Source organism: Echinops telfairi, unplaced genomic scaffold, assembly GCF_000313985.2.
Source record: "Echinops telfairi isolate 266 unplaced genomic scaffold, ASM31398v2 ScPeMD7_7469;HRSCAF=8507_0, whole genome shotgun sequence".
Taxonomy (NCBI): Eukaryota; Metazoa; Chordata; class Mammalia; order Afrosoricida; family Tenrecidae; genus Echinops; species Echinops telfairi.
This window is the reverse complement of record NW_022111372.1, coordinates 90,904,719-90,916,724: the sequence shown is the minus strand read 5'-3', so window position 1 is coordinate 90,916,724 and position 12,006 is coordinate 90,904,719. Positions and strand designations below refer to the sequence as shown.

At 45.2% G+C, this 12,006-nt stretch overlaps 1 protein-coding gene across 1 annotated transcript; it reads left to right on the top strand.

Annotated features, from left to right (window-relative positions):
• Positions 1 to 360: 360 nt before the first annotated feature.
• KCTD16 (potassium channel tetramerization domain containing 16) lies at positions 361 to 2,371 on the top strand. The gene is made up of 2 exons (XM_004697062.2): positions 361 to 755; positions 1,114 to 2,371. Exon 2 carries the CDS (start codon positions 1,466 to 1,468, stop codon positions 2,369 to 2,371), a length of 906 nt encoding a protein of 301 aa, XP_004697119.1. The 5' UTR covers positions 361 to 755; positions 1,114 to 1,465.
• Positions 2,372 to 12,006: the final 9,635 nt, after the last annotated feature.

The window sequence follows — 12,006 nt, the reverse complement described above, 5'->3', positions numbered from 1 at the left end:
TCACCAAGGAGGACGTGACTCCGAGCTGCCTCCGCTGTCTCCAAGCCATATTCCTTTAAGATGATGTAATAGGCATTTCCCTGGATGGTTTCTTGCCTGCACTGCTGAAACAACAGCATCCGAACTGCGCTGCGAACTGTGGAACCACCCAGCTCCGCGCCGCGGGAGAAGCCGGAGTCCTGAACCCCCGCCGCTCCGGCGCGCTGCGGCCAGGGACCAGCTCCCACCTGGCTGGGAACATGGGAGTCCATTTGCCCTTGCCGGCAGGTGGGGTGGCTACCTGGGACCCCAACAGAGCGCATCTGTCTGCCTTTCTGGTCCTGGGCTTTCGGAAAACCTTCTAAGTCCTAGTCTCTTGGTCCCTCTTGCAACTCTCCTGTTTTTTAAGGATCCTTTTTTTAAAGGTTTGCTTTTTTCTTCTTCTCCTTTTTCCTGGAGAAGCGCTGGTTAAATATTTCTCTCTGCTTTGCTTCTTCAATCCAACCACCTCTCATCACAGTTTAACTTCATGTGACTTGTTTTTAACTTAGATTGGAAGTGAATGATAAATACAGACATCACCCATGCATACATTAATATAAACACACACATAGACCATCGATTGTTTTCCAAGAGCACGTCTCTCCGGCACTTTTCATTGATACCGCTGCCCCTTACCTGTTGGGGATTTGACAAGATCAAGTGTGACTGTGGACTCTGATTGCTTTGCAAATGAGTATTTCTTCACAAGAACTGGGCCTCCCACTCTCTGTAAGGTAAGCTCTTTGGTTTCTTGCTTTCCCTGTCGGCTGACAAAACAAACCGGTCCCCCTTCAGAAGTTGACAACTGCATTTGCCTTTTAAATGCAGCATAAGAAGTCGAAATGTTGTTATTCACATTGCTGCAGACAGATCTATGGATAAGCATGTGGACACAAAATTACAAGAGAGAAGCTAGGATTGGGTTGAAGGATGGCTGAAAGCAGTAATTCCAGGGCTGCTTATGTAAAATAATCTCTTCCTCCCTCGCTTCTTTATTCCCTCCCTCTTTTCCTGTCTCTCCTCTCTCCAGCCATCTCTCTCTCTCTGACTCATCCTGGGTTTGAGGACATAATTTTCTCTCTTTTCCTTCAGACGGACCTGTGAGTAACTGGGGACTTGGCCTGTCTTGCCTCTGAGCTTGGTGGAAGATTGGATGTAGATGAGTTGACTGTCTTCCATGAAGTAATAGCTCACCACCAGCCAGGATTTCAACTTCTTTTTCAACATCGTTTCACCTGTGGACTCTTCTAAATTTTGCTTTCTTGGGAAAACAAAACGAAACAAAAAAACCCTCCCCACACACAAACTCCGATCTGAGGAGGCTGTTCTTACAAGTTAGGATCCTTGCCCCTTCTCCCTTACAAGCTGATGCAAAGGATAAGGCTGTGCTTCCATTAGATTGTACCTTTCAATCAAAATAAGAGGAGAAGAGGCAAACAGGACGATGGCTCTGAGTGGAAACTGTAGTCGTTATTATCCTCGAGAGCAAGGGACCGTGGTGCCCAACTCCTTCCCGGAGGTTGTGGAGCTGAATGTCGGCGGCCAAGTTTACTTCACTCGCCATTCCACACTAGTAAGCATCCCTCATTCCCTCCTGTGGAAAATGTTTTCCCCAAAGAGAGACCCGGCTAACGATCTAGCCAAGGACGCCAAGGGCAGGTTCTTCATCGACAGGGATGGATTCCTGTTCCGTTACATTCTGGACTATCTCAGGGACAGGCAGGTGGCCCTGCCAGACCACTTTCCAGAGCGAGGAAGACTGAAACGGGAAGCCGAGTACTTCCAGCTCCCGGACCTGGTCAAACTCCTGAGCCCAGAGGAAAGCAAGCAGAGCCCAGAGGAATTCTGCCACAGTGACTTCGAGGACGCCTCCCAGGGAAGCGACACCAGGATCTGCCCCCCTTCCTCTCTGCTCCCTGCGGACCGCAAGTGGGGCTTCATCACCGTGGGCTACAGGGGGTCGTGCACTTTGGGCCGGGAGGGCCAAGCAGATGCCAAGTTTCGGAGAGTTCCCCGGATTTTGGTTTGTGGGAGGATTTCCTTGGCAAAGGAAGTCTTTGGAGAAACTTTGAATGAGAGCAGAGACCCCGACAGAGCCCCAGAAAGGTACACCTCCAGATTTTATCTCAAATTCAAGCATCTGGAAAGGGCTTTTGATATGTTGTCAGACTGTGGATTCCACATGGTGGCCTGCAACTCGTCAGTGACAGCATCTTTCATCAACCAGTACACCGATGACAAGATCTGGTCAAGCTACACTGAGTACGTCTTCTACCGTAAGTGCCCGGGGGTCTTTTCTTTTTCCCTGTGTGCAGTTCTCCTCACAGATGCACACGGTCAGCATGCCTAGTCCGTGTCGGAGGAATCCCGGTTCTTTGTGTTTTTGTTTTCCAGTCTTGATATAGCTCCAGAGTATTAGAGCTTGGCTTTCAGCTTTCATGATCTTTCTGAAGGTAACTTTTATTCATTTTCCCAATTAGGTCACAGAATGTTCAAAGGCCTCAAAAGCACAAGATGCAAATGACATGCGTATATATACTCTGTGGACTAAAAACAGTCTGCTTGCCAGCTTTTAAACTGTGATGAGAAGACAGATGGGTAACATCTGGTTGTTGGCCCACTGGAGTTTGGTGGGAACACAGTGGACACAGGAACAGCTGTCTATGGTTTTAGATGAACTTTGGGAGCAAGTAAGCTGGTTGGTAACTTGCTTTGCTGAGCTGCTCAGAAACAAATGGACGCTGCCCTCAAAAGCGTGGTCTTGGCTAGATGGCAGTACAGACTGCAGAACAACCCCCTTCTCACTCCCCCACCCCCTGGCCTAAAATGTGCCTGTATAGGCTTTACAAATCTGCTCTTTAATTCTTTAACGTTTTGCACGGAGATTCTAGTGTTGCACTGCAGATTTAATTAGGCAGAACTTCGTTTCAGATCCATTTAAAAGGAACTAGATCGTTGAGATTTGTCAATCACATGCAAACACCTTCAGACAGTTGAGGTGGTAGAATTACTGGCATTTCAGAAGGAAATTATACGGGAGGAAAAAGACAAGGAAAGAAAGAATTGTATTAAATCTTTTAAAGTAAGAATAGGCAAAAGCTTTTAGAGTAAGAGTGTCTTAGTGGCCAGCTAATTTGCATTTAATCAAGGTGTATGGAACAGATTGCCTTGCTTTATGAAATAGCATTTTCAATGAACTATAAGCTGTTGATCCCACCCTGATGGGAACACAGCAAGTTGACTGGTCCCTTCAGTGCTTGGTGTGACTAATGATTTCCAACGTGTGTGGGCGTTGGGGTCATGAATCCCAGAAAAATATGGTTTCTGCGTGTGAGCCTTTGATTTCCCATATATATATATATATATATATATATATATATATATATATATATATGTTTGAAATAAATCTGAAATTCACAGGACTCAAATCTCTAACTACTTTGAACATGGGGGTATGGATGAATCCCTTGGCCCAATTCTTGGTGCTTATTCCTGTGGAGGTAGTGCCTGAGAGAGGGCCTTCGTGAAAAGACTGGTGGGAAGCCTCGGCGTTCTGTGCTGGGTTATCACACATTTGACAGTTAGAAGTGAAGATACATGGACTGCCTATGGAGAAAAAAAGAAATCAGCTATCAGTCAGTAGCATATTGATGTGTAATAACAGACATTATTTGGTCCAATGACTCTCTTGATGGCCTCTATCTATAACCTACATCTTCCTGTGTGCCACAGCTTGGCTGCCGACGTTGCTTTCTTATTTCTGGTGATTTTCCTACTAGTGTAGAGATAGGACACAGCTTTCTAACCTTCCATAGAGGAAACTTGCTGGGTCTCTGTGCTTCTGGAAAGCACAATACATTCTCCAAACTTTTTGGGCAACTGCACCTTTTGAGGGAGTTCAAATGGTAGGTTTGTGATATTTACCTTGTTCTTCAATTTCTCATGGTTAAAATCTTCATAATAATAAATACAGCATCTTCAGTGTCTATCAAATAAATAAATAATACCAGTCATACCCTTTGGTCATTCCCCGTCCCCAATGACATGTCTCTGGGGGTGTTTTTTTTTGCAAGAACAAAAAGCCAGATTTCTGAACACTTGCCTCACCTGAAGGAGACACAGAGCCCGACATTATCTGCCTGCTACAGCCATGACATTTGTGTGTTCACCATAGCTTCGTCCGTCTACCACCCTGTCCTCTTTCAATTGCTCTGGACACACTCTGCTCCCCTGCTCCCAGTAACGCTTCCTTCTTTGCTAGATTGCTGAGACGTTGCCCAGGAGAGCTTGCTCTGCATCTTCCGGTGGCCAAGCTGACACAAACACACAGGAACCTCACACCACACAGCAGCCGTCTTGGGTATGAGCTATTGCCCCTGTATATCCAACAGCCACAGCTAAGTGTTAACTCTTCCTCTGTCTCAGGACCAATAAAATTGACAGCTGGCTTTCTAGGGTGCATTACAGCTTCCGTGCAGCTGCTTAGCCATAATTATTTAATTAGAAGCTGCCAACTGTGCCTATATAAGCATTAATTCATCAAGCTGTTGCGCTTAGGTTAATGGGCCGAAACTGTGGGAGGTGCTCGAAATCAGACTGTATGCTCAGCGATGCCTCGTAGAGAAACTCAGCTCCTGCGTGGACATGTACAAGGGGCTTCGCCACATGGCTGGAAAAATGGGACGAAAAGATAATGGACCCTTTTCATGCGCTAGTTGAAGCCCCATCGTATGTATTTCTACACTCCTTAGAGCCAACTGAATAGCATCAAGCAATGAGACTCTTCTAACCAGGCAGGGGGAATGCAGAGTCAGTTTGCCTGGATCCAGATGACAGTAATAAATGAAGAGAGAGAAGTTATGGCTTTGCAGTCACACAGAGACTCTTCCTATTTTCCCTTCCAAGTTTTCCAGGGGTGTTTTGCGGACCCAAAATCTACCAGCCAGTTATCAGCAGGCCAGGTCCTGCCTTAGCTAATCTGTACTAGCCTTAAGAGTTGTCTCATGTGGATCTAGGATTGGTGAGCAACAGAGCATAGGTTTCACTCAGTTTTATTAATGTAGGAATATGAGCAAGTAAAAAGTCAACAGCTGTCTGAATGCAGTTGAGAAGATCAGAACTATGCTCTTCTACACTGCTCAGACAGAAAGTAAACACGCTCTTCACTTACCAAATTACTTTATGGTTATGGTTATGCTTAGCTTCTAAAGACCAGGTTGTTATGCAGAAATAAGAGCTAGGTAAAATGAAGGATGATGACATCAGATCACAAAATGAGAGATGATTTTATCATTGCATAACTACCAAACTACATAATTAAATACCTGCCAAATTACATCATGATGTGATGGCCAGACCACTGAGAATCATGACCCAAACAAACTGACACATGGCCTTAATCAGCACAACCAGCACGACTCCCTGTGCACTTCAATGTGTGTTGTTAATGTCCAAAATGGTTGGACGGTGGGACATTTTATATTATACATGTGAAATGTTTAATATAAAGATTGTGAGAAGTAAGTATATGTGAAATTCTAGGGCAAACATGATTTATTTCTTGGCAAATGAGAGTTTTAATGTGAGTGACATAAGAAGCATAAGAAAATGGAAGTCTCTCCTGGGGTTATCATAGACAGGTTTTCTCAATACTTCCTTTAAGGTAAAGTAATAATGGACTTATTCTCGTTCCCTAGGGAACTAACTAATATTTATCTCTTTAAACATTATATTGACAGAGATATCATCAGCATCAATAAATACCTCCTTGATTCACCTCTAAGTGAAAGGAGAGCTAAGTCATTTGGAAAAGAGAAGTCCTGTTTTTGAACCAGATATTCAATAACCACGAAGAACAAAAATCACAGACACATAGACACAAATGAACCCCTCTCTGGCGAGCCATCTTCCAATGCCTGAGAGAGTGGGAAGATTGTTCTTGGTTGGAGAGAATGATGCGCATTTTCTTAAGTCTAATCATGAGTAAGTTACTGCAAAGGAATGCCTGAAACATTAAGATTCCAAGGCATTTGTCTCTAATAAACCAGTGATAACATATCCACAGCCAAAAGCTTAATTCACGGGACAGTTACTCCAGAAATACATGGTCTGAGTTCTGTAAATGATAGTTTCAGACACCAATTCTTCACATTTTCCACAGATTGCTGCCTGTGGGTGCATTTTAATCTTTCGCCTTTCATGCTCTTCCTTTACATTTAAAGGTCTCCACAGGAGACTGAATTACATCCATACTCAATATCCCCCCAGGGCTGTTGAGGGATGAGGTGTGGGGGAGATGACTACTTCTCTCTGAGAACTCAGTTGCCAGACCGTTCACAGGAAAGGGAAATGTGCTTCTGGCCACTGTGAATAATTTACCTGTTAAGGCCGGAAACAGCTTCAAGAGAGGTGTGTTTTCCTAGGAGAAAGACTGGAGATGCGTCCCTCCTGAAACACTTCTCTTTTGGCCCGGGTACCTAAAGGACACCACTCCTAATGTTGGTTTTGGTTGTTGCTAGACATAGGATGTTGGCGCTGTCAGAACAAAACAACTGATGGAGACAGAGCAGGCAAAACCATGACGTGTGTCAGCTTTGGCATCTGTCTGTCCTCGCCACCTCGGTCCTCTTTCCGCTTCACTTACCGCCATAGTTTGGTGGCTGGCAGCCATGAAGAGAGACCGCTTTCTTTCCCTTATTCATCCCTTCTCGTGTCTCTTCCTCCCCAGGCCTGCAGGAAATATTCTTCTAGGATGCTGTGCTTCGGGTACTTTCAAGGGCATTTAGCAGAAAGTGCTACCTTTTCCCTTCGAAGTAATTGTGGGGGAGGTAACTTTGCATCCCAGTCGAGGTCTTCTTAGGACTAAAAACCAACACAGAAACTTGTTGCCCTTGCATGAATTCCAACTCATGACAATTCCTGGGTGTCAAGTAGAACTAGGCTTCATAAGGTTTCCAGTCTTGCTTTGTTGGGGACCTGCATCACCAGGCCTTACTTCTGAGGTGCCTTGGGATGGACGAGAACTTCCAACCTTTCAGTTAGCACCCATCAGTCCTCAAAACAGGTCTCCTGAAGACTTCAGGCTTTGTAATTCACGAGTTAAAGTTTTACAACTGACAAAAAGTGCCACTGCAGGACAAAGCTTCCTCTTGATGTCCAGTTAGCCTCCTGTTAGGGCAGATAAGAGTTGGTAGTAGTGATGAAAAAGGGGAAGGGGTGGGGGCCATAATTGTTGCTTGTCTCTTTAAAACACTGTGCCGCAAGAAGGGGCCACAATAGAACAGCATCACAAGCATGTTAATAAAAATACATTGTTATACTGCTTCCATGCCAAACAGTATCTATTACCTGAGCTCCATCCCTCCTGAGCAGCTATTCCAGTAGTTTACACCTAGGTTTGTAGCAACGGTGATGGAATTTGGCAGCAAGAGAACCGCCAGTATGTGAGCAGAAAGGGCAGGTCTCTGAGATTGCCCCCAAGTGCCCTGATAAGTTTAAAGAAAAAAAAAAAAAAGATTGGAAAGAGAAGACCAAATGTTCCTAACAGCCTAATGAGGTCTGTATCTTATCAAAGAAACTAGAACCGGAAACAACTGGGAATGTGCCACAAAGCTCCATTTGGAACGCCTCCCCACGCAGACTACCGGCTGGAGTGACGGCACACACAAGGCGTGCCAGGCCGATGCACAGAGAAACGCTCCTCAGAAAGGACAGGGGAAGGCTCGCTTTCTGCATTGTAACGGGGTCTGGCTTTTTTTCTGTCATCTCTGGTCTTTGCAACCAGTTTCCTTAAACAGTGCATTTCTTGGCAAGTCAGTAAAAAAATGCTTATTCCAGGAATTTCTGGATGCATTCAGTAGTAGAGACAATGATATAATAGACGTTCCATGAACCAATTCTATTTCATCTCAACTTCTACCTGTTCATCTTTCTGTCCCCAGCAGATTATTTGGAAGCAAATTTATGAGTTAGCTCATTCATCTACTAAAGTGTTATATCTCTAAAATACCACACATCTTTAAAAAAGCCATAATGCCATACTTTTATCACACACACAAATGAATGAATCTTAGTATCATTAAATATTTAGTTGACACTCAGATATCAAATATGCCTGATTTCCTCACAATATTTTCTCAAACGGTGTTGCTTCGAATCAAAATCAAAATGAAGTCCATCCTTTATTGTTCTTGGTCGCTATGAGTCTTTTCTCCCTTTTATAAAATTAAAAAATATATATATATATTGCCTATAGCATATATAACAAATGATAAAATGCAAATCTTAAACTCTCTTTTAATCTCCCTCTCTTTCAGTCTCTTTGTACCTTTATGCCTCCACTTACTGCGTTTCTGCCTTCATCTTGTTACCATTTATTTGTTTTCAGAGAACAGGTGTTTGTCATATTGACTATCCCACATTCTGGGTTTTGGTGGACCTTCACCATGACCTCTGTGATGTTATTAACATGGCATTCCAGCCCCTGTATTTTATGTGAACTGGTTGTTGGATCCAGAACAGAGATTGCAGAGGCTGGATCAGGCCCAAGTTTAATATTTTTAGACTAGAAATTTTCATTCCCCCAAAACTCACTGTCTAGATTATCTTCAACTCACCCAAACCCTTGAGGGCAGAATGTCACTGCTCTAAAGCGTTTCTTAGAAGAAGGTTGGACAGAATAATCCTTAGAGGCAAGGGTGGCGGGCCTTTGTCTTATATTTGGGCATGTTTTCAGGGGAGACCAGTTCTGGAGAAGGACGTCATGACTGGGGAAGTCGAGGGGCAGGGAAAAAGAGGGAGGCCCTCAAGGAGGTGGATTGATACGGTGGCTGGAGCGACGGACTCAAGCAAAGGCGCAATTGTGAAGCTGGTGCGGGGCTGGCAGCGTTTCATTCTGCTGTGCAGAGGGGTGCCGTGGATTGGAATTGCCTGGATGGCACCCGGCAACAACAACACAGGGTTTCTGAGACTGTAAATCCTCAAGGGAGAGGATAACTCATCTTTTTTCCCTCGGAGCAACTGGTGAGTTTAATTTTGTGGTTGGCCATCCAGTACAACACGGAATTCCTTAAGAATCGTTTTAGGTGGTAGCCAGTCCATTTTTAATCTGCAGTGTATGCTATGGAGGCAGGCAAAAGTCTGTTCTCATTGTGAGTTTCTCTTTAAATGCCTCACATAAATAAATGGCACGAGTCTCTACTCTCCAGTGCTCAAATTGATTCTGATGCTATAGCAGACAATAGAGAGGCATGTAGAAAGAGAGCTGGCACTGTATTTCCAAGAGGGTTGACAACCTTATGAAGGAGTTGTGTTCCCCACAGAGTGCGTGGCCATGAGTCAGAATTCCCTTGGGGCAGGGGCAGCTAACAACAACAAGAATAGGAGTCTTTATTTCCTTTTCCTTTCATCAAGAATTACATAGGATGCCACTTCTAGCCTTGTCATTGGACAGGGCTGCAATGACGGGGGCAGGGAGCCCCCTACTGTGTGCATTGAGGCATGCTCCCTGAAAGGAGGAGTCATATTGGGTGGCAAAGCTCACGTCTTGGCTAGTCTCATTGTACATCGGAGTTCTCTTGGATTCTTTCAAGTGTGCTGACAGTCCTGTAAACGAACCTCTGTACTTCCCAAATCTTTTCTTATTTAACCTCAGGAAAAGATGTCACCAGCCCCTTGGATGCCCTAGGCATAAAACCTGTGGACACCCTTCCTGCTTTCTCCACTCGGACAAGTCCTATGGTTTTCTTCATCACTTTCAGATCCACCCTCCCACCTTCACTGGGGCTAGTCTGGTCCAGGCCAGCAGCGTTGCTTTTCTAGGCTACGTTCACGCCACTGTTATTGAGTGGCTTCTGACCCACAGCAACCCTACTGAAAAGAGTGAGTAGAATTGTTCCCTAGGGTGTCCATGGCTGTAAGCCTTTACCAAAGTGACTGCCTCATCTTTCTCCTGTGGCGTTGCTGATGGATTTGAACTTTGTTGTTCTTGTGAGGTGCCATCAAGTCAATTCTGACCCTTAGTGACCCGAACACCACAGAAGGAAACTCTGCCCGGTCCTGCCCCGTCCTCACCATTGTTCCTATGCTGGAGCAGCCACCGTGTCCACCCATCTTATCCAGGGCCTTCCTCTTTTTGCCCGCTTCTCCACTCTATCAAGCATGATGTCCTTTCTCAGGGACTGGTCTCTCCTGACAGCGTGTCCAAAGTACGTATGTAAGACAATGGCTTGCCATCTTGGGCCCCAGGAGCAGCCTGGCCACACTCCTTCCAAGTCAGATTTGTGTTTCCCTTTAGCAGGCCATGGTGCATTTCATATTCTTCCCCAGCACCACAGTTCAAAGATCAATTTCCGATCTTTAAGAAATGTAAATTGCCCTCCCCATCCTGCCCCTATCTTGTGTTGTCCCCTTTAGATCTGATGGTCATGGTATTAACAAAGTGAGCTTTGTAAAAGGCCATCCTGCCATGACACTTCATGGTTGAACATTTTTCATTCTTTACAACTGTTCTTGTAATAAAATACGAAAATGAAATCACAGCCCTTCATGAAATGACCTCTGCTTCCCTCTTCAGTCTTTTGAGCTGTCATCCCTTGTATTTTAACTTCAGCCATCGTAGAGTTCATTCAGTTCCCGGATGCTGTTGTGCACTCATTTTCAGCTTTTAGTACCCTGTGTTCCTTCTGCCTGGAGCCCTGTCGCCACTGCTTCGATCAGCTGAATACTTCTAAGTTCCACCTCAGGGGCTCATTTTTCTGGGAAGCCTTTCTTAACTTAGCAGACCTGGTTGTTGTTGGGTGCCTTCCAGTCGATTCCAACTCACAGCATGTGGCTAGGACCAAGCAGTACTGCCCCACGTGCTTTCCAAGGTTGTGTTCTTCTCAGAAGTCGATGGTCACCTCTTTCTTCCATGGAGTGGTTGGGGGGTTTGAACTGCTGACCTTTTGGTTAGTGGCTAAGTGGTTAACCACCAGGGCTCCTTACATCTGGACTAGGTAGCCCTTATTTTATCTTTGCCCCAAAGGATCTTGTAATAATACAGTGATACTGTATTATAATTGCTAACAGAATTGCCTCTCCACCATTAGACTCTGGGAAGATCAACATTGTCTATCTTGTTCATTATCATACCTGTCATGGTACCCGACACAAAGAGAGGTACTCAAAATATTTCCTTAAAAAAGGGAACAGGAAATGCCCACTGCTGAGTTCTGTTGTGGTCCTAGAGGCCACTCTCTGGAATGGCCCATTTCACTACCTATTTACAGAAGAACCGGAGAGCAGTGATGGCCTGATTAAGGCTTTCGGCAAAACTCCCTGCCGTTGAGCCCACGTTGACTCATGGCAACCCCCATGGATTTCGGAGCCAGTAAGTGGATCATGGTGGAGAAAGCCCACTCTTTTCTCTCAGAGCTGCTGGTGGGTCTGACTTGCGAACCATACAGATCACTGTGGTATTACCCAGCACTCAGTGAGGGTTTCAGGCCTGGGGCTAAGCAATTCTCATCTGAATTCTCAATGGATGTAGTGCTCTCATCTGAGCACTTAAACCACGATGGTAGCTCAGCATTTACCTGCAGTGAAGTGTCATGAGGTCTACTTTGGGGAGATTCCTGCAGGGCAAGGGTTTCGGAATCAATACAGGAGGGACACAGGGTTTGGGAAAGTGCTGCAGGGTTGAGCGCAGGTCCCTAATGAGAAAAGAACTCTTCCAGACTGCAAAGGGCACTGTGAGACTGGCCAGGTCACCTTTTTCCTTTGCTTAGTTTTAAAATGTCACTTCCCTCCTTCCATCCCTTCCTTGCATCCTAGGGTAGTGCAAACAGTCCAGTGCTCAGCAGCTACCTGAAAGTTTGGCTGTTCAAACTCACCTCGAGGTAGTTGGAAGACAGACCTGATGATCTACTTCTAATGACGGCTTGGAAAATCCTATGGAGTGCAGGGCCTGTGTGCACATGAGGTCACCATGGGTCAGAATTGACCCAA